The sequence below is a fragment of the Bos grunniens genome, chromosome 5, assembly GCF_055505025.1.
Source record: "Bos grunniens cultivar Pamir isolate PY7600 chromosome 5, Bosgru_T2T1.0, whole genome shotgun sequence".
In the NCBI taxonomy this organism is placed as follows: domain Eukaryota; kingdom Metazoa; phylum Chordata; class Mammalia; order Artiodactyla; family Bovidae; genus Bos; species Bos grunniens.
The window spans coordinates 70,908,540-70,931,700 of NC_141169.1; the positions used below are offsets into that span (position 1 = coordinate 70,908,540).

Consider the following 23,161-nt stretch of genomic DNA (forward strand, 5'->3'; position numbering starts at 1 on the left):
ACGTTGATTAAACAGAAGATGCCAGAAGTAGGAGAACTGGATGGCTAAAAAGTAGAGGAACAATTTCTCCCAAGAAAGTGCTGAAACAAGTGGGGTCCATTTTGACTAGAAAAAAATGAAGACGTGTGGCTTCCTCCTGTATCTGACATGTGCCTCAGAGACCAGACCTACTCTGCGCTGCTCCAGGGAGCAGAGCTGGGCAGCGGAGTGGACACAAGCTTAAGTCGTGGGTCAGAGAGGTCTGAGTGGGGGCAATGGATGGGGGAAAGGAGTACTTGGTGAGATTTCTTCTCTCTCCCCTCTCTCCCTCCTGTAACTTTGCTTTCATCTCTCTCCAGGGTTAGGGTTGGCCAGTGTCGGGGAGAGGGACTGCCCTCAGGACAGCTCTTACTTGACTTGAACTCTTGTGGACAGTTGTTGCATCTCTTGACCCACCTGGTGACCAGAGCCAGCTCCTTTCCAGAATGTAGCAGTGAGCTCTCAGAGAGGGCTCCCCCTTCCAATGGCTGGGGATTACCATCTGCAAGAATAGGCCCCTTTGCGGAGTGACAGTGATGATAACAAGCCTGATTCTGGCACAGGCAAATGGGTGAGGGTGTTCCCTTCTACTGACGAAGGATAGTGGCGGTGTATTTGTGAATGTGTGTGCCCATGGGTACGTGACAGTGAGTAGGTGTGCATACCTAGCTAGGGAGACCAAGGGCTGGCCTTGAACAATAGAAATGGATTTTGGTGATATGGTTAGGTGGAGGGAGGGACTACAAATTTCATGAGACGCCATCTGACATCAGCCACGGCTGTTGCCAGGGAAAATGTGCCAGGACTTGAAAGGGTTAGAAGATCTGAGTAGAGACATTCTGGAGAATTCTGAAAAGAATTCTGGAGATTTGTATCCAGATGTGGTTTTGCATAAGATGTGATGACAAACACCCACCCTGTGTCATCACAGCTTTGAAACCATTGCAAGCTGTTTCTACATTGTACGTTTGCTATCTGGAAGGGGGTAGCGTTTTAATGCTTTGAATCTCTCAGCTGCTCCCTGTTTCCTTAGAAATACCAGATTTCCATATCCTCTTAACAAGCTGGTGCCTGTTCCACTCCTTGGATATTTCTCTGCTACAATTGTGGAAGCAGCTTTTTAAAAAGCAGTTTGTTGAAACATACAATACACACCAAAACCCCAACATTTCTCTCTGCTGTTGGCGCTTGCTTTCCCCTCACTACATTGCTCAGGAGCCAGTGTTAGTGTGGTTTCCTTTAACAATATGTTACTAAGTAATGAACTTTTCCTTGGCTCTTTGAATTATGAGGTGTCACATTACTCGATTAAGCTTCAGTTGCTCTCTAGGGAAACTGGAGATGAAAATCCTTACTTCAGAGAGTGGTGGTCAGAATTCAATGAAGTATGTTAATATTAAAATAGGGGTTCAGTAAATGACAGCTCCCATATTATAAAGAAGGCAGCAGGCGACAGCACTGTTCAAAAGCACACATTCATGGGTGTAATCAGTTCTGCTCTAACACTAATATGCATCCCCCCGAGTTATCACCATTCTACAAAACTGCACAACAAAAAGCACAGCATTCACTGGAATAATAAACTAGGGGCACAACGCTTAAAAACTTTGTCAGTGACGCATGGGGAAAAAGATAGGACCCTAATAAAAAGGATGGCACAGTTTTACACATGTTACATGGTTAAGAGGCATATAAATACAATAAGTATGGCACTTGACCTTGAAAAAGACTTGAAATTTACTTTTGGAAGTGGACTTTGGTAGGGCCACAGCTTGTGTGTTATTGTGAAATGGTGGAACGTGGTCTATCTGTGGCTCACAACCCATGCAGTAAACTCAAATAGCTGGTAGGTGTTTGAGGTGTGAGCACGTGTGCCTTTTGCATATTCCTACAGGGCTCAGGTGATGGACAGGCAGGCCTGGCGTGCTGCTATTCATGGGGCCGCAAAGAGTCGGACATGACTGAGCGACTGAACTGAACTGAACTGAACTGAACAGGGCTCAGTTCAGCTATGTGCAGTTTCTGCATTCACTTAATGTTTTCTAAGAAAGAAATCAAGCATAAGCAAACAGAAAATTTGTGCTAGGCACAAATGGTTCCCTAATGTATCACTTGCATTGAACACATTTGTGGTTTCAAAACAAACATTGTAGCAGAACTGATGTACTTAGCTGATGCTGTTGAATGAATGAATGAACCGATAGTGGATTCTCTAGATCATAGAAAAAGCATTATGCTACTTCATGGAAAGTACATTTGTATTGTTTGGAATTGGATTTTAAAAAAAAATTCCTATGGTCTTTCGGTTTTAAAACTAATGGAGGGACTTCCCTGGTGGTCCAAGGCTAAGATGCCGTGCTCCCAGTGCAGGGGACCTGGGTTCCATCCCTGGTTAGGGAACTAGATCCCACAGGACATAACTAAGAGTTCACATGCTGCAAGGAAGACTGAAGATGCTGTGTGCCACAGCTGAGGCCCACAGAGTCAGCTAAGTAAATTTAAATAAATAAAATAATAGGTAACTATTCCAGACCTTCTGAAGCCTCCTCCTGTGGAGTCTCAGTCTGGGCTTGGAAGAGCCCCTTCAGGGGTCACTGACAGAGTAGGGGTGGAGGAAACTGCAAGTTTCCCTGCCCTCCGCTTCAACCAGAACCTTCAGGGTTGTATCTGCTTTTCTTTTTGTTTTCTTTTGAACTAAGGGTTCTGCTGCTAGTTCACAAGTCTCCAAACCATCAGTGATTCAGCTGACTAAATTTTGTTTTACAAACTAGTTCTCAGGAATATATTAATATCTTCTTTTTGAAGAAAGATAATTCTCTGTGGACACTCAGTTGGTACTAATACTCCAAAATTAGTTGAATTTGGCCAAGAAATACTCAAGTGGAGCTTTGAATTACCATTTTGCCTCCAAGCTACTCAGCAAAATCTCATCAGCAATGGTGCATACTGGGCTTCATGTTAAATCCAATTCCAGTCTGGGCAGATCTCAGATGAAAGTTGATGGGCGTTTAAACCTAGTGCATTGATGATGTTCCTGTCTCTTTGCAAACACCAACAGTGTGATTTTCTTTATTTTTCATTTTTAGAGAGCTGGATTGAAAGATGTCTCAACGAAAGTGAAAACAAGCGTTATTCCAACCACACATCTCTGGGGAATGTTTCTAATGATGAAAGTAAGTGCTTAAAACTCAATCTTCCATGATGTCCTGGCTATAGGCTGTGTTCTGATGAGGAATGGTGCATCTGGAACGCTAGACTAGGTCATGTTACCTGAAACAAGAGGCTTTCCAGCCATTTATGAAATACCCAAGCCTTCCTTATAATATCCTCCAGGAGGGAGTTCAATGCATTCAGATGGATGTGGAAACTGAGGCCATAGCAAAAACTTGCTGTTTACACATTCTCATTGTCTGAGTCCCTAAAGATTCCATCTCAGTGATGCTCCAGTGGGAAAATGTGGACTTTGAATGGGAAAGGCCATTCTCCATAGATACGGATTTAAAGGAGTGTATCATGGGACTGTTGTTTTAAAGTCGCAAATGTCTTTGGTGTTGGAAAGTAACGATTTTTCCTGCATCTTGAACTAGAGAATTGGAATTGATGGAAAGATATAAATTGCTGTGTTCGTTATGTCAGGCTAGGGCTCCTGGGTATCTTATATTAAGAGCAGAAGACAACTTGGGACTTGTATTTGTCCCTAAAGCACTATAAAAAGGGGGCAGCTTATTATAAAGTCACTTCCAACAGCGACAGAATGTCTTTCTTAGTTGGTAAAGTGCATCTCCTCAGTTCAGTTTTCTCATAGGTTCAGGGACTCTTCAGGGAAGATTTAGCCATACTGTTGTATGTCACGGTAGGTTTTCTTTTTCATTGCTGCATAGTACTCCCCTGTATGCTTCTATCACAGTGTATGTATCGATTTACATGTTGACGGGTATTTAAATTTGCTTCAAGTTTTTGACAGCTTAAGCATCTCTGAACATTCTTTTTTAACGTTTATTTTAATGTGGTAGAATATGCCTGATGTAAAATTTATCATTTTAACCGTGTGAAGTATATAATTCAGTGGCCTTTCACCTCGTTGTGCAACTATCACCATGATCCATCTCCAGAACTTTTTTCATCTCCCCAAACTAAAATTCTGTACCCATTAAACAATAGCTCTCCATCCCCCTTTCCCCCGGTCCCTAGCAATTACTACTCTACTTTCTGCTATTCTTTATGAATTTGACTAACTGTAAGAATCTCATATAGATGGAATCACATAGTATTTGTCCTTTTGTGACTGACTTATTTCACTTTGCATAATATTCATCCATGTTGTAGCATGTATCACAATTTGCTTCCTTTTTAAGGCTGAATGACACTCCACTGTATGTGTCTACACCACATTTTGTTTATCCAGTCGTCCATTGATGGACGTTTGGGCTATTTCTATTTTTTGGCTAGTGTGAATAATGCTGCTATACACACAGGTGAACAAATAACCGATTGAATTCTGCCTTCAGTCCTTTTGGATATATAACCAGAAGCGAAATTGCTGGATCATATGGTAATTCCATATTTACTATTTTGAGGCACTGCTGTATTTCCATGGTGGCTGCCCATTCTCACCAGCAATGTGCTAGAGTTCCAATTTCTCAACATTCTTGCTAATACTTGTTATTTTCTGTTTTTTGTTTTTTTTTTTTTTGGTAATAGTCATTCTAATGTATAAGGTAATATCTCATTGTGGTTTTGATTTATAGTTTCCTAATGATTAGTGATGTTGAGCATCTTTTCATGTACTAAATGACCATTTGTATTATGTATACTTTGGAGTAATTGCCTATTCAAGTCTTTCAGCCATTTTTGAAACATAAAGCTTGTGAACTTTGAAAATTTTATTTATTTATTTTTGGCTATGCTGGGTCTTTGTTGCTGCATGCAGGCTTTCTCTAGCTGTGGCAAGCTGGGCTATTCTCTAGCTGTGGTGCACAGGCTTCTCGTTGGGGTGGCTTCTCTTGTTGAAGAGCATATGGACTCCAGGGTGCACATGGGCTTCAGTAGCTGTGACCCATGGACTTAGTTCCCCCGGGGCATATGGAATCTTCCTGAACCAAGGATCAAACCTGTGTGCCCTGTGTTGGCAGGTGGATTCTTAACCACTGAATCACCAAGGAAGTCCTTTTGATCATTTTTTTAAAATCAGATAGTTTATTTCTGTGGTTGTTGAATTGTAGGAACTTCCCTAATGATGAGTGATATTGAACATTTCTTTCATGTGCTTATTGACTATTTGTCTTATTCTTTGTAGAAATGCCTATTTAAGTTTCCCAACTGCTAGTTCTTTACATATTTTGTATATTAACCCACTATCAGATATTTGTGTTGCAAATATTTTACTCTGTTGATTGTGCTCTTTGATGCACAGTTTTCAATTTTAACGTAGTCTGATTTATCTATTTTTTCTTTGTCTTAAGTTTATTTTTAATTGAAGGATAATTGCTTTAAGTGTTGCATTGGTTTCTATCAAACATCAATATGAATCAGCCATAGGTTTACCCATGTCCCCTTCCACTTGGACATCTATTTTTTCTTTTATCTGTGCTTTGGTGTCCATATTCAAGAAATCACTGCCAAATCCAATGTCATGAAGGTTTTCCTTTGTTTTCTTCTGAAAGTTTTATAGTTTTAGCTCTTATGTATAGGTTTTTGATTTTTGATAACTTTGTTTTCTTCTGAAAGTTTTATAGTTTTAGCTCTTATGTATAGGTTTTTAATTTTTGGTAACTTTTCACTTTTTCTTTTCTCAGTTTACACCTTTTTAAAATTTCATGTACTTCTGCTCTTACCTCTAGGTTTCCCTCCTTTGCACTTTCTTTGAGTTCAATTTTTTGCCTTTTTCTATTGTGAGACAGACACTTAGATCATTGATTTTCAATTTTTTCTAAGGTAGGCATTTAAAGGTATAAAAATTCCTCCAAGTACTACTTAACTGCATCACATAATTTTTCTGGTGTCATACATGCATTATTATACAGTCAAACTTATTTTTTAATTCCTATTGTGATTTGTTCTTTTACCCATGATTTATTTAGAAATCTATTGCTTAATGTCTAAAAACTTGGGGATTTCCTAGTTGCCTTTCTACTAGGCAACTTTGTATGATTGCTGTTATAATTCCACCATGGTCACAGAACATATTCTGTATGACTTCAATGTTTAAAATTAGTAAGACTTGGTTTTTGTCCAAACATGTGTTCGATTTGGCAGATGCTCACGTATGCTTGTAAGGAATGAGTATTCTGCCACATTTGGATGAATATCCTACAGGTATCAATTAGATCAGGTTGTTAATCATGTTTTTCAGATGTTCCATATCCCTATAGATTTTGATGTTGTCTCCAAGGTACTGAGAGAGGTATTACAGTGTGATTACCTATCTTTTCAGTTTTGTTAATTCCTGCTTTACATATTTTAAAGTATTCATTTCTTAGAAAGTTAGGATTGTTGAATCCTCTTGTTGAAATGATGTCCCTCCTTATACTGGGTCTCCCACGTGGCTCAATGGTAAAGAATCCTCCTGCCAATGCAGGAGACACAGGAGACTTGGGTTCAATTCCTGGTCAGAAAAATCCCCTGGAGAAGGAAACGGCAATCCACTCCAATATTCTTGCCTGGAGACTCCCATGGACAGAGGAGCCTGGTGGGCTACAGTGCATGGGGTTGAAAAAGAGTCACATGGGACTTAGTGACTAAACAGCAGCATCTCCTTATGTCTAGTAATACTTATTGCCTTCATGTCTATTTTATTTGATGTTACTATAACTATACCAGCTTTCTTTTTTTTATTGGGATTGTTGTGGTATATCTTTGTCTTTTTATTTTCAACCTTTCTGAATTCAATATTAGGATTTTTTATATAGTTTTAAAAAACCAGTCAGATTATCTTTAACTGGAATATTCAGATCATTTAAATGTAATATAGTTACTTACATTGTTGAGATTAAATCAGCAAACTTGCTATCTAGTTTTTATTCCTCCCATCTGACTTTATTTCTTTATTCCTCCCTTGTTCCTTTTTTTGGGGGGAGGGATTAACACAGGTAAATATTTTAAAGTGTTTTTCTCTGCTAACTCTCCAACTAGATGTTCTTGTAGAGTGTTTCACTCAGGGATTACATTCTGCACCCTTCCTTTCATGTCTACCTCACATGAATCCTTCCCCCACTTCAAATACAGGGCATGAACACTCTCACAGCCTGACCTAATCTAACACTTTTCCATCATCTGTGCCATTGCTTTAATGTGTTTTACATCTACCTATGTTATAAGCCCTGTAAGACATTTTTACCATTGTCTTACATATTAGTCAATATTTATTGATGTTTATTCACATATTGACCCTTTCTAGGGCTCTTCATCCTTGTCAGCAAGTCCATGTTTCCATCTTGGATAACTTTTTTCGTTTCCTTCATAACTTTATTTATTTATTTAGGCTGAAATGTGCGGCATGTGGAATCTTTGCAGGATCCTAGTTCCCTGCCCAGGGATCAAACCCATGACCTCTGCACTGAGAGCACAGAGTCTTAACCACTGGACACCAGGGAAGCTCAGGGATCATTACTTCTTTAACCCAAAGAAATTCCTTTACTATTTTTGGTAGGGCCATACAGAGTAGTATAGATCACGAAAACCATTGTTACTTCACCTTTATTTTTGAAAGATATTTTTGCTATTGAATATAGAATTCTAGTTTGGTAAGATTTTTGTTTCCCTTTCAACCCTTTAAAGTTTTCATTGCATGGTTCTCTGGTTTCTAAAAGTTAGTCATCAGACTTTTACTCGTTTGAACGAAGTGTGTCTTTTTGTTTCAGACAAAAAGATATTTTTCTTTAGTTTACAGCAGTTTGTCTGTGATGTTCTACCCCAGGTTCAATCCCTGGTCTGGGAACTAGATCCTGCCTGCTGCAACTAAGATCTGGTACAGCCAAATAAATAAATAAATAAATATTTAAAACATTTCTTACCTCTTAAAAAAAAAGCTGTCTCTTCTGTAGGCCCCTGCTCTCAAAGAATTTTCATTCCAGAAGGGAAGCTAAGGTGCATGTTCGCATATTAGTAAGGCAAGGTTGTATGTGATAAATTCCACTTGAATTGTGCAGCATGTTCTACCTTGTCATACCAGGTATGTTCCTGGATTCCAGTATGACCTCACTGGAAGCTTGTTAGAAATGCAGAGTCTCAGGCCCGCTCCAGACTGACTGAGGCACACTCTGCATTTTAACAACCCCCCAGGTGATTAGAATGCATGCTGAAGTTTGGGATCAGTCACACAGTTGGAAAATGACTAGGGAAGGCATCTTGAAGGAGGCGGCGTTTGCGTTGGGTCTCCTAGGATCCATGTGGTTCCTTTAAGTAAAGGACTGGGAGGCAAAAACCCACAAGGCAGGTTTTGAACTTGAAGAGTATTCCACACTGTCTTGAGCAGAGAGATGGAAGGGTCATGGGAACCAGGACTGGGGAGCAGAGTTTGGACCAAGTTGGTGAGGGACTTGGATTCTGACGAGGGGTTTGGAGCTGCATAGTTACGGTGCCACTGCAGGGGCTGAGTGGAGGCGTGTCAGACCCCAGTTTTCAGAAGGTGAGTTTGGTTCTCTGCAGGTGAATTGGAGCCAGGAAGACACTTCAGAGGCTCCCACCTGGCCCAGGTAAGGGGACGAGGCTGAAGCCCAGGGTGATATCAGTGGGATGGAGGGAACTGGACAGACTGGGGTGATGGGATGGGTCCTAAGAGCAGGAACCCAGTGGGATTCCTTGGGATTCCTGTTTCCCTCTGTGGGAAACAGAACAAATGACTGCACAGTCCTGTAACCCTGATGGGCCCGTCTTCTAGGCTTCAGGTCACCATTTCCTTAACAGCTAAATCAAATGACTTCAGTCTATCTTAGATCCTGGGCAGATGTCTAGAGTTTTCCCTGTATCTCCAAGAGTTATCAGACTGTGTGTGTGTGAGAGTGTGCGTGTGTGAGTGTGTGTGTGTGTGAGTGTGTATGAGTGACAGTCCATACTAAGTCCTGTTCCCTCCGCTCTTTGACAACTCCTAACAACTGTCAGACCCTTCGGCAGCTCCCTCCCACCTGCCCCGTGCAACATCTGCTTTCCTTACCCTTCCTAACCCTTCACCAGCTCATTATTCTGGCGTTACTGACAGACCGGGGGTGAAGGGGGATATTTAAAGCACAGGGACAGGAAGAGTTGGAATTCAACAGCACGGTGGCATAGAACTGGGGTCACAGTGGGTCACCACTTATTGCGACTCATTATTAACATTAAAATCCCATTGAATTCCAGGGCTAGAGAGGTGTAATTTACTTTTCTCTCCCCCGACTTGGCATGTCTGGTTATCATCCAGTTTGGTATTTTCTAACTCCATAAGAGAGAGTTCCAGAGAAATGTGGTTAAACTGGTCCACATTCCCATGGAGTTGTAGGCAAAAGCCCCCAGCCCCGCCAACAGCAGAAAGGCTCTGGGACAGCTCCTAGAGCAAGGACAGGGGCTTAGAGCCAGAGGTCTGGGGTGGGAGGCGTGCCACAGAGAGTCCATCTAGGATGGCTTTCAAAGACTGGATTGCCCATGTGGGATGAACCCTGCAGGGTTAGTCCCGGCTGGGAACCTAGGTGCAGCCCTGCAGGCAGGCGTAGGAGGCCCAGTGCTTAGGTTATGATTTAAGACAACCTCCAACTCTTGCCCTTCCTCGGCCTCCATACCCATCATGGGCTGCCCTGTTTTTTCTTTTTTTTAATATTTTCTTGAACGTGCCACATGGCATGTGGAATCTTAGTTCCCCAACCAGGGATCGAAACTTGCATTGGAAGCTCGGAGTCTTAACCACTGGGCTGCCAGGCAAGTGTCCCTACAGATTGCCGTTTCTGCCCCCTGAGTGTCTATCTGTCCTCTCCTTGTGGAGAATTAGGTAGTTCCTCCTTCGTGTATGAAGCCCACTGCCAAGCCCTTCTGCACCTCCATTTACTCCCTCCACAGCTGTCAGTCCCTGAGGGGAGAGGAGCATGTCTGATGGACTGGGCCTCACTTAATATAGAAGGCCTGGGGCATCATAAGTGCTTACTGAGTGCTTATTGCTGCTAAGTCGCTTCAGTCGTGTCCGACTCTGTGCGACCCCATAGACGGCAGCCCACCAGGCTCCCCTGTCCCTGGGATTCTCCAGGCAATAACACTGGAGTGGGTTGCAATTTCCCTCTCCAAAGCATGAAAGTGAAAAGTGAAAGTGAAGTCGCTCAGTTGTGTCCGACTTCTAGTGACCCCATGGACTGCAGCCCACCAGGCTCCTCCATCCATGGGATTTTCTAGGCAAGAGTACTGGAGTGGGGTGAGTGCTTATTAAGTAATTGTTTTTAGCAAAGCAAAATACTGTACAGCCATGCTAGATTACAATCCATATCTATAATTTACTTTCAGCTTTTGGCACTCCAGGACCATTTTAACCATTTGAAGAGGTTCTTCCTTCTGATATTCCCTCCCCAATAGGATCTTTAGGTCCCTCCCTGATCTTCCCTTCTAAGCTTCCTAATGGGAAGCATATTTGTTTATTATGCATTCTTCAAGCATTTCCAATGTTTATTGTATATTCTTCCAGCATTTGATTTCTTTATGCAAACAAATATTCATATATATGTTCTTTTTTGCCATTTTCTCTTTTATTGCCACTTTCTTACACACAAAAAATAGCACACAGCAAAATACACTTTGCTGTGACGAGCTTTTTTTAGAAATCCTAGACTGTAAGAATGGAGAGAGCATTCTCATTCTTTTCTTGTTTTTAGTCTTCTTTTTCACAGCTGTGTAGTATTCCACTGTGATGTCATTTAGCTAACTAGATGAGCACTGGGCTGTTTTCTACACTTTTGCTGTTATAGCCAAGTTGCAGTGAATAACCTTGTGTCTGGTCATTTCCCATGTGTCCAGGGGTAGTGGCAGTATCTGTTCACAGATGTAGGACTGCTGGATAAAGGACATGTAGGATTTCAGTGATTCTGTTAAATGTCTTTTCATATTGGGGGAGGTCATCATTTTGCATTCTCCCTGCAAGATAGGAGTCATCTGTTTCCCACAGCTTCACACCAGAGTTTTGTGACCATGGTTTGGATTTTTGCCCATCTGATAAGTGAGAAATGGCATTTTGGTGTACTGTTCATTTTCATTGAAATCGATTGTCTTTTCACATTTCAGGAACATTTGCATTTTCCACCACTCATGTATCTTGGTCTTTTCCTTTTTTTTTTTTTTTAATATTTATTTATTTAATTTTGGCTGTGCTGGGTCTGCATTACTGCACGGGCTTAGCTGTGGTGAGCAGGGGCCGCTCTCTAGTTGCAGTGCTCAGGCTTCTCACTGTGGTGGCTTCTCTTGTTGCCGAGCACAGGGTCTAGAACTTTCAGACTTCATTAGTTGCGGCTCCCAGGCTCTACAGGAGAGGCTCGAGAATTGTGGCCCACAGGGTTAGCTGTTCCATGCTATGTGGGATTTTCCCCCATCAGGGATCGAACCTGTGTCTCCTGCATTGGAGGGCAGATTCTTCAACACTGAGCCACCAGGGAAGTCCTCCTTTTGGTTTTATTGGAGCTCTTTCTAATAAAAGAGGAGGGAGGTGAGACTGTTGTCTGTGGTATGATTGCAAGTTTCCCAAGAGAGTACTTACGGTGTGGGTTTTTTTCCCCACTTAGAAACTTTAGATTTTCCTCATGTGGTAAAATTTCTCAAAATTTCCTCGTATGACTTTGGGCTTTGTATCAACATTAGAAAGGCTCTTTCCTGCTCCAAGATTATGAAGGAATTTACCCAGAGGAGGTGAAAGAAAGCAGGTGTGGGGCCCCCTCTGAGCAGTGCTGCCAACATCACAGTCTTGTTTGGGACTTAGCCCCATTCCCACGGGGAGAAGGGTTTGCTGCCAGGGGCTGATGCCCATTGCCAAAGGCCTGGTCCAGGCCCCCTGATCATCAGCTGGTGCTCTTTGGAGGGGCTGGAAGGGAAGTAGATAAGGGGGAACGAAATGTTTGGCAGCCCCATTTGTTCCCAACAGGTGAGGTCTGGCCAGGTGCAGCCTGATTAGTATAATGAAAGGAAATAGAATTAGAACTTTGAAGTGAAACTTGAGGCTTACATAAATTTGAACCTTTCCTGGGATTTGAAAAGAAGTAATTAATTTAGAAACGTTCTCCATCCATATTAAACGCTGCCACACCAGCTCTAGGCAAGAAATATTCTAAAATAGAGTTCCCAAATATTGTGAATTCAGCCAGCATAGAGGCAGAAGACAAATGATTAGGTAGGTAATATGTTCCCTAAAAGTCTTTAGTTCAGTTCTACAGGTTTGAAGGGAGAATGAGGCTCATAAGTGTTGGGGTTCAGGGAGGTTGGGGTGTCCTTTAGCCTGGGTCCCTCTCCTGGCTCCACTGTTAAACTGTATGACTTAAGGTAAAGCACTTCACTTCTCTGAGCCTCAGTTTCTTCCTCTGTAAAAGGGGATAATAGTCATAATTAAACCTAACATTGACTAAGCACTAAGAATGTATCAAGTATTTGATGTTTCACATTCATTAAATTATTCACTGTCTCAGGAAGCTATGAAAATTAAATGCAGTAATGTGAAGAGCTTTGCCCAGTACCTGGCATGTTATAAGACCCCAGTGAACATTCCATGATGAAAGTGAAAGTGTTATTTTCTCAGTTGTGTCCAACTCTGTGACTCCATGGACTGTAGCCTGCCAGCTCCCCTGCCCATGGAATTCTCCAGTAAAGAATACTGCATAGCTATTTCTCCAGGGGATCTTCATGACCCAAGGATCGAACCCATGTCTCCCACATTGCACACAGAATCTTTACTATTTGGGCCACCAGGGAAGCAGTACTGTTACTTTATATGCTTGCTGCAATCAGATGGGTAGACTCAGCTTTTGATTGTGGTATTATCTTAGCCATTTATTTGTTCCACAAATACCTTCCATGTGTAGGTATTGGAGATACCATGGTGATTGTGGTCTGTGCCCGCAGAGCTTACAAACCCCCAAGGCAGATGCACTGATCAGCATGTAGTGATCGCACCCCGTGACAAGAGCTTTACTAGGGACCAGCCAGGGTGCTATGGAGCCCAGGGGACAGAGTGGATAACTGTCCCAGCTGCAGGACTTGCCAAACCCAGGCCTGTGGGCAGGACAGGGCAGGGCGGGTGCACAACCTCTCTGGAGGAGTGACAACTGTAACTGTACCAGGGACCACTTAGTGCACACCTTGGGCCAGGAGTGGTTTAGTTAACTCTCACAATTAGTGCTTAGAATTGTTATTACCCCTACTTTACAAATAAGGAAACTAAGGCACCAAAAGTTTGTTTGAGGTCACACAGCCAGCAAGTGACGGAGCCAGGATCTGAGCCTGGGAATTTGACTGCCAAGTTAATATTAGGGCATAGATCCAGGAAGGGGAGTAGAGGTGCTCACCACTGGGAAATGGACCAGGATTCCCTGGACGGGGATATTAGGAATTAAAACTGCAAAGTGGGAGCAGAATGGAGGGGCAGAGAGAAGACCAGGCACTGGGCAGCATCTCAGTGGGAGGAATTTTAAGCCGATGTTGCTCTCTGGCTTTGGTAGGACGAGCGATGTGGGCCTGGAGGGTGGATGGCCCAGTGTGGGCCATGAATGGCTCCAGGAACCTTGTCGGCTTGGAATTCTGCCTTACAGGGTGCATCTTATTTGGTTTGAAGCATTTCTGCCTGTTAAAATGAAGAGGTACTTGGCAAGGCTAATTCCAAAAGTCTCTATCAACCACGGCTATGTTCATTTTTCTAAAACATGCTCACCTGTCCTCTTTGCCTAGCTGGCTCCTGCTGCTCCTTTGGATCCCAAGCCTGGGCTTATACCCCTACTTGGTGCTGCCATAGCTTCTTGGGTCTGCCTTCTCAGCTCTTGTCCAAGACTTACATTTTATTGGCTGACAGTTTGAGCTCAAGAGAGCCGAGACCATGTCTGTTTTTTCTCTCCCTTTTGCCCCTGGCATGGGGCTGGAACATACTCAATAAATATCTGATGAATGAGTACATTCTCCAGCACTTCTGGGGAATTAGGATTGAGAGCCATCAGATAAGAGGGTGATGCCTGAGTGTGACGCACACAGTCTTTGAGGAAAAGATGCTGGGAATGAAGTCGCCAGGGGTCTGGAGGGAAAGTGCCTGCAGAGGTTGGAGGCCTCTGTTTGATGACTGAGCCAAGGGTCCCTGTTGGCTCCAGGTAGACTAGTTCTGGTCTAAATGCTTTCAGTAGCCACCTCATGTCCATCATTGAGGGAAGTCCAGTCTCCATTCATGGGGTGCATGGCTTCCTACAAGTGTTTCAGTCAGTTCAGTGGCTCAGTCATGTCAGACTCTTTGCGACCCCATGGACTGCAGCACACCAGGGCTCCCTGTCCATCACCAACTCCCGGAGTTTACTCAAACTCATGTCCATCAAGTCGGTGATGCCTTCCAACCATCTCATCCTCTGTTGTCCCTTTCTCCTCCCTCCTTCAATCTTTCCCAGCATCAGGATCTTTTCAAATGATTCATTTCTTCGCATCAGGTGGCCAAAGTGTTTCAGCCTTATGCAAAGCTTGGTTTCCTTACTTATAAAAGAATATAAAACAACTTCTTAACACTGTTTGGAGGACCAAAATAAGATAGCAAATGAAAAGTGGTATACAGTGCCTGGTTTAAGTACTTAGCTGGTGAATGCTATCAGTATTTTTACAGTCCTCTTTTTAAATGTTTCTGGTATTTTTTTTAATCATAGTTTGTGATATTTAATCCTCAAACAATCTTTGTGACATCAGTTATGATTTTCATGTTTTAGGGGAGGGCCCTCCAACTTGGATGAGTCAAGTGACTGCTTAGGCTCTCACAGAGTTGAGGACAAAGTTGGAACTCAAACCCAGGTCTGCCTGCCCTCAAAGCCAATTCTCTTACCAGTGGTTGGTATTGGAAATGGGGCCTTAACAAAGTTTAGTCAGGGGAAAAAACCTGATACAACAGAGATAGGTAACCCCTGAATGGGCTTCCTAGATGGCTCAGTGGTAAAGAGTCCGCCTGCTACAGCACGAGACACAGGAGATGAGGGTTTGACCCATGTTTCAGGAAGATCCTCTGGAATAGGAAATGGCAACCCATTCCAGTATTCTTGCCTGGAAAATTCCATGGACAGAGAAGCCTGGTGGGCTACAATCCATGGGGTTGCAAAGAGTCAGACAGGACTGTGCAACTGAGCTTACATGCATCCCCTGAACAGGAAGCACTAGGGTATCATCCTGGTATGGGGAAATTTTCTGGCTCCAGACAATGGGCCACTTGCCTTTCCCTCCCCCATGCCTTTCTGCATTCTGCTTGCCCTCCCCCCCACCCCCCGGAGCACCCCCTCCCTCAGCATCCCTGTCTCAAAATCTGACCTGTCCCTGTAAGGGTGACTGAGAGAGACAGCGTACAAGTGTACAAGCACATACAAGGACGTGCTCTGTGACCCTCACTTACCTTAAGTTAGGTGTGTTGTGTGTGTGCACTTGGGTGTAAAAGAGAACACCGAAAAAAGACTGGCAGTAGATAGGATGAAGAGTTGACAATAGTGTGTCCTATTGAGAGGCACTTGGGTTTCCAGAGATTTCCGTTTTCCACGTATTTTCGAAATAAAAAAAAAACAAACAAACATGTATTATTTTTGCAAACAGTAAACAAAGCTGTGTTTTAAATTCTGATCCTCTCTTCAAGGTCAGCTCAAACGCCACTTCCTCTTTGGAGCTGTGCTGTCCCCTGCTGTGCGTTTGCTGTGCAGGGTCCCTGTCAGTGCGCTTGTGTTTGCCCCCCGTAAATTTTCCCGAGCAGAGAGGCAGCCTCCCTTGCCTGCTTCCTGCAGTAGATTTCAGCTGAACAGAGACGCTCCAAGGCCTCAGAGCCAGAGCAGCCCAGGGCAGCCTTTGCCATGCAGCTCCTGCACTGACGTTTTCCAGCTCTTAGCTCTGAGTTCTACTCTCTGGTTGTGGATTCTCATTGTGGTGGCTTCTCTTATGGCAGAACATGGGCTCATGGACTCAGTAGTTGTGCACGGGCTCAGCTGCCCCAAGGCACATGGGATCTCAGTTCCCAGACCACAGATCAAACCAGCGTCCTCCTCATTGCAAGGCGACTCTGAACCACTGGACCACCAGGGAAGTCCCTGGGTTCCTTTCACTCAGTCTCCCCTAGTACCTTTCAAGACAGGCATTAGTATTATTACCGTGAGTTTAGAGACCAGAGATTGTCTTAAAGCTTGAAGGGGATTACCAGATGTCATAGCACTTGTCCAGCCCCCTTGCACCCCTTCACCTCTTGACCAGGACCTCAGCCACCTTGCTTCTCGGAAGGTGGCCTGATTTTTCAAGTCCCCATGGTTTTATCCCCTCACCTTCTCCACCCTACCCTTGACTTTATCTCACCTTCCTTGACATCTGTTCCCATCTCTGGCCCAGTCCAGGGTTCAGCTTACTTGTGGTTTCTCCTAGGAAGTCTCTCTTGATTGGCCCTGCTTTTTCATGCCATCTGGGTTGGTGATATGCTCTCTGCCTACCCACATCACAGCATTTATCACTTCTTATTGAACCTGATTTCTCTCGCTACTGTTTGTTTGTCTCTTTCCCCAACCAGACTCTAGGACAAGAGCTTAATTTCTTTATCCTCAGTGTCTAGTTGGCATACATTAGATATATAATGAATTTTTGTTGAATTAATTAATAGGATCCCTTCAATAGCCCTTTAAAATGACTAGGTTTACAAGTGAATAAAAAATAAAGCCCAGAGGTTGAGGCGTTTTTCTCAATCATGGCCAGTAAGGTTTTGAGTTGATTTTAGAATATAGATCTTTTGTGACCCACGTTGATTGATGTGCTGAAATTTTAAAAAGCAGAGAAAAAAAGCTACCCACTCCAGTGTTCTTGGGCTTCCCTGGTGGCTCAGCTGGTAAAGAATCCGCCTGCAATGCGGGAGACCTGGGTTCAATCCCTGGGTTGGGAAGATCCCCTGGAGAAGGGAAAGGCTACCCACTCCAGTATGCTGGCCTGGAGAATTCCATGGACTGTATAGTTCATGGGGCCGTAAAGAATCAGACACAACTGAGTAACTTTCACTTTCAGAGAAAAAAATCCTGCCAATTCTAGGGGAAACAAAAATGTAAATCACGAGTCAGCACAAGCTGGACAGAGATATACTTAGGATGTTTATATATTTTTCCTTATTTAAAAAATGCAGTTGCTGTTGTTTTTTAACACAGCCTTCCTTTCAATTATTTACTTAGTGTAATTCTTAGGAGTTGAGTTGTGGGGCCAAGTGACTGAATATTTTAGATAGCTGTCAATATCACTGCAAAATTACTTACCAAACTATTGTACCAGTTACCACTACCTTCAGAGAAGTGTGACACTGTCAATTTGACCGTTTGCACCCTAGCTTTGGGGATTATTATTTTTAAAATTTTTGTTGTTTTCAGAGATATAAAGTTGTGCCTCACTGTTTTCTTTTTATTTCTTTGTGAACAGTTGAGGTTGAGTATTGCTCTTTGCATCTATTTACCTACGTTCTTATGAGACTCATATGTTTATGTTCCTTTTTGTGCTATTTTTTTAAGATTGTTGAAGACATTTGTGGAAGGCAGACTCAACTATTTAATTAAGTGCCAATGGGAGGCACTGGCTGGAGGGAACACAAAGATGACTAAGATACCATTCTGCTTTCTTCTTTTTTAAATTGAGATGTGATTGACATACAAAACACTATATAAAGTTCCAGATGTATAATATAATAATTCGATACTTGTATATATTACAAAATGATGACCCCAGTAATCCAGTTAATATCCATCATCATACATAGTTACAGAATTTATTTTTCTTGTGATGAGAACTTTTAGGATTTACTCTCTTAGCAATGTTCAGAGAGTACTGTTAATTATAGTCACCATGCTGTATGTGACATTCCCACAACTTATTTATTTTATAACTGAAAGTATATACCTCTTGACTCCTTTCACCAATTTCCCCCATCCCCTACCACAACCCATGGCAACCACCAGTCTATATCTGTTCTCTTTATTTATAAGTTTTTTGTTGTTCCACATATAAGTGAAATCATATGATATTTGTCTTTTCTCTGACTTATTTCACTTAGTGTAATGCCCTCAAGGTCCATCATTATTGTTGCAAATTGCAAGATCTCATTCTTTTTATGGCTGAATAATATTCATGTATATATATATGTGTAAACTATTTTCTTTATCCATTCATCTGTGAGTGGACGCTTAGGTTGTTTCCATATCTTAGCTATTGTAAATAGTGCTGCAATAGACGTGGGATGCAGATATCTCTTCTTACTAGTGTTTTCATTTTCTTCAAATAAATACCCAGAATTGCTAGATCATGTGGTAGTTATATTTTGAATTTTTTGATGAACCTGCATACCGTTTTCGATAGTGGCTGCAGCAATTTACAGTCCTACCAACAGTGCATGAGGATTCTCTTTTCTCCACATCCTCACCAGCACTTGTTATTTCTTGTCTTTTTGATAACAGTCATCCTAAAAAATGTGAGGTGATCTCTCACTGTGGTTTTAATTTTCATTTCCCTGATGATTAATGATGTTGAGCATCTTTTCAAGTACCTATTGACCACGTATATATCTCTTGGAAAAAACGTCTATTCAGATCTTCTGCCCATTTTTGAATCAGATTGTTTAGGGGTTGTTGAGTTCTCTATATATTCTGAATATTAACTCCTTGTCAGACATATGATTTGCAAATATTTTCTCGCATTCGGTAGGCTGCCTATTTTGTTGTTGCTGTTTCTTCTCTTTGCTGTGCAGAAGATTTTTAGTTTGATGTAATCTCACTTGTCTATTTTTGCTTTTGTTGCCTTTCCTTTGGTATCAAATCCAAAAAACACCATTGCCAAGTCCTATGTCAAGATGCTTATTGCCTATGTTTTCTTCTAGGACATTTATAGTTTTAGATTTTACATTCAAGCCTTTGGTTGATTTTGAGTTAATTTTTTTATATGGTGTAAGACAGTGGTCCAGTTTAATTCTTTTGCATATTGCTATCCAGTTTCCCCAACACCATTTATTGAAGAGATTGTCCTTTTGCCATTGTGTGTTCTTGGCTCCTTTGTCACAAATTATTGACTGTGCATGTGAGTTTATTTCAGCCTCTGTTCTGTTCCATTTATCTGTGTCTGTTTTTATGCCAGTGTTCTACTGTTTTGATCACTATAACTTTGTAATTTAGTTTGAAATCAGGCATCCTTGCCCTCTTAAGTGGGATCTTCTTAAGCAAGATACTCAAGTCAGAGAGATGAATGTGGATATGTGTAGAAATAATAGTGTTGTACAGTTCGGATGGTTTTGGAGGCAGGGAAGTGAATAACCAATGAAAAGAGGTTTTATTAACACAGAAAATTGTATTATCTCACCAAACAAAGATGCAGGGATTTTTAGGGTCGGTTAATGAGAGGCATGGGGTCGCAAAGTGTCAGACACGACTGAGCAACTGAACTGAACTGAACTGAATGAGAGGCACAGCATGATATTCAGAATCCCCAGGTTTTTCCCCTTTTCCTCTCTGACTTCCTTGGCATTGAATTTGTCCTCAGACTGCTCTTTTCCCAGTTGAAAGTTTGCTACCTCACTCCAGTTATCATGTCCACTCACAGCCACGTTCAAAAGTAGGTCAGACCAGGGTATCTCTTCTGTTTCTTTCCCTCCCTCCCTCCCTTCCCCTTTCTCCCTCTTTTCTCCTTTCATTTCTTTTCTTTCCTTTCGTCCTTCCTCCATTCCTCCCTTTCTTCCTTTTTCCCTCTCTCTCTCTCCCTCTTTTTTTCAAAAGCAGACACCCCCCCCCCACCACAGTTTTGGAGACCAGAAATTTGAAATCAAGGCCCTTTTTCCTTTTTGTTAGGAAAAAAAAAAAAACTTTCCCAAAAGTTCCACAGGGCTTCTTCTTAATCTGATAGTCCAGATCACCATGTCACACGCCCCACCTAATCTACCAGTGTGTTAGAGGATATAAAATTACCATGATAGATTTAAGTTAACCAACATTCATGTCTCTAGGATTTGGAGGAGTGCAGTCATACTATTCAGTGATGGAGATAGCTCTTCATACTGTAATGTATTATATCAAATAAAAATACAAATTGATATAAGATTTTTCTGTAAAAGTCAGTTTCTCCTTTTTTTCTTGTTAAAGTGTGATAAATCTCTTATGTTGAAAAAGCAAAAATGCCATTGCTCTCAAAGCATCAACATTTGAGGACAGTGTAGTCTTTTGAAACTTGGGAGAGCTGAAACACCCATTGGTTTCCTACTGAAGTTCACTCCTTTTTCTTTTAACAGATGAGGAAAAAGAAAATAACAGAGCATCCAAGCCCCACTCCACTCCTGCTACTCTGCAATGGTAAGTTCCATTCTGAACAAGTTTTCTCTTGATGCAAAGCTCATATAACTGGTCTTCTTGCCAATAGCACAGCATATCAGTTGGAATGTCATAGTAACTTGACACCCAATAGCCCGTATGCAATCAGTTTAATTTGCAGGTGTGTAAAAAGTACTCAACTTAGATATAGCCTGGAGATTTAAATTTTCACGTTTATTTTATTTGGGAGTAGACTTATTTTCCCCACATCAAAACACTGACAAGGACTGGATTCCACATGGCTGTTATTGACTTGAATAGAATCTATTATTTTAATAAATAATGTTGCAGCCAATTATAAAGGCATAGGTCTGTTCTCCCTTACCAATGACCCCTCAATAAATTAATAATTAATTGCAACTATACTACAATTGGCTTCCTTGGTGACTCAGAGAGTAAAGAATCTGCCTGCAGTGCAGGAGACACAGGTTCAATCCCTGGGTTGGGAAGATCCCCGGGAGGAGGAAATGGCAACCAACTCCAGTATTCTTGCCTGGGAAATCCCATGGACAGAGGAATTTGGTGGGCTACAGTCCATAGGGTTATGAAAGAGCTGGACATGACTGAGTGACTAACACTTCATACTATAATTATTTTTTGATTAATAACATGAATACAAATTATCTACTTGAATGGCTCTCCCTTTACTGTTTGGAATTCCTGGACTTGATATAACAGTTAATGATGTGGTTTAAGTGTTTGCATTCATGTTTGATACATACAGGTAAATTCCCCTCTGAGAGCTTGACTTACAAATTATGTTCTGGCTTTGAACACCAAGGCTACAGGAATACCTGACACTCACCCCTCAGAGGATTTTGTCAGTTAAGGGCTATTACTGCTTCTAGCAGTGCAGTCCACAAAGGCAAAGGAAGTAAGGAATAAAGGGGAAGGAGAGAGAAAGGGATGAATCTACTGTGTGCCAGGCTACATGTTAGGCACTTTGTACAAGTGTCTCATTTCATTCTTACAATTCTGTCAAGTTGGTGTTGTTATGCCCATTTTACAGATGAGGAAAAGAAAGCTTAGGCAGTTAAATCGTTTATCCAAAAATACACACAGCCATGAAGTGGCAAAGGCAGGAACCTGGCTGGATCACTTTAACTGCAAAGTCTTTGCTTCAGAAAAAGGGAAGAGAAAAATCAGGAAAGATGGAGAGGCCAGATCAGAAAAGGAAGCAGATGGGTTTTAATGAGCAAATCATATTAGATTCTTTTGACAAATCCACCTACAGGTGAGAGGAAAACAATGTTGGGAGAAAGCATTCAGGAATGCAACTCAATCTTCTCCAACAAGAGTCTCAATAGTCAGCTTGTTTTGCTTCAAGGATAGCAAAGGTTGTTTTCAAGAGCTCCATTTCCAGTCTTTTGGCTTGTTTCCTTCAATTTGTCCCTACATTCCTTTTCTTGCTGCATTTGCTGCTTTTTTGCTTTATTTAAAACTCTACTTTACTACTCTCTTCAAATCTCTCCCTATGCCCTTCTGCCCAAATTATGGCCACACAAATTCTCACAATGCCAGTACATCGAGTGAAGGATCAACATAAAAGACTTGGGGAGTGAGAGTTTCTAGAAATGCTAGAAATCAGCAGACACTCTTGGTTTAATCATCTGAACACATTGTACATTTCAGAGTGAAGAATTTGAAAGGGACCAGAAGAAAATCACCTTGTTCACATCTGTTTTTCTGTGATCTTCTGACATTTGCCTGGCAACAGAGAGGCTGTCGATAGTGTAATCTCTTACATCAGATTGCATGCATGTGTATTACGTTGCTTCAGTCATGTCCAACTCTTTGCAGCACTATGGACTGCAGCCCACCAGGCTCCTCTGTCTGTGGGATTCTCCAGGCATGAATACTGTAGTGGGTTGCCATGCCCTTCTCCAGGGGATCTTCCTAACCCAGGGATCAAACCCTCATCTTTTACATATCCTTCATTAGCAGGGGGTTCTTTACCACTAGCACCACCTGGGAAGACTGCCAGGAATTAACTCCCAGCTGTGCTTTTCTGTGTGACCTTGGGCAAGGTCCTTCACCTTTCTGTGCCTCAGTCTACTCACCTGTAAAATGGGGATGGCAGTAGTATTTTCCTCATAATGTAGTCACAAAGAGTATGTACAGAGGGCTTGAACAGTGTCTGGAGAAGAGTGGGTGCTAGATAAAGCTTAGCAACTGTGGATCACTCAGCAGACATCTTCCTTCTGAGTCCCACAAGGACATCCTGAAATAGGGCTTCTCTCCTTCCTGATATACTCATAGTCAGTTCTCCCACTGCACCTAAGTCTATACAAAATATTTATTTTTCTAAATAAAAGGTCCCATATGTCATTCCAGAAGAAATTTCATCTTCCAATTCACAAAGCCAGGCAGTGGATTTGTTTTTATGAAAAAAAAAAAAAAAATCTGTTTTCAGAGCCAAATTAAGTGTGAAAATTTGTAAAATTTAGTCTTATTATTATCAAGAGGCATCAAGTTGTTCAAACCTCAAATTTTCCTCCAATCCCCTTTATTTTTTAAGATAGAATTTCAGTCATTAACTAAGTTAAGAAATATTAGCACCTACTGTTTGCTGGCCCCTATTCTAGGCTCTGAGAATGCAGTGGTGGATAAGACAGACCAAGAATAGGGGCTGA

The 23,161-nt window shown here is 41.9% G+C and overlaps 1 protein-coding gene across 3 annotated transcripts in view; it reads left to right on the plus strand.

The window, feature by feature from the left end:
* RFX4 (regulatory factor X4) overlaps positions 1–23,161 on the plus strand; it is a 172,231-nt gene that overhangs the window by 25,044 nt on the left and 124,026 nt on the right. For all 3 annotated transcript variants that reach the window (XM_086401147.1, XM_086401148.1, XM_086401149.1), the window contains exons 2-3: positions 3,105–3,191; positions 20,450–20,510. In XM_086401147.1, coding sequence (XP_086257273.1) covers positions 3,105–3,191; positions 20,450–20,510 — 148 coding nt within the window. The remainder of the gene's footprint in view (positions 1–3,104; positions 3,192–20,449; positions 20,511–23,161) is intronic.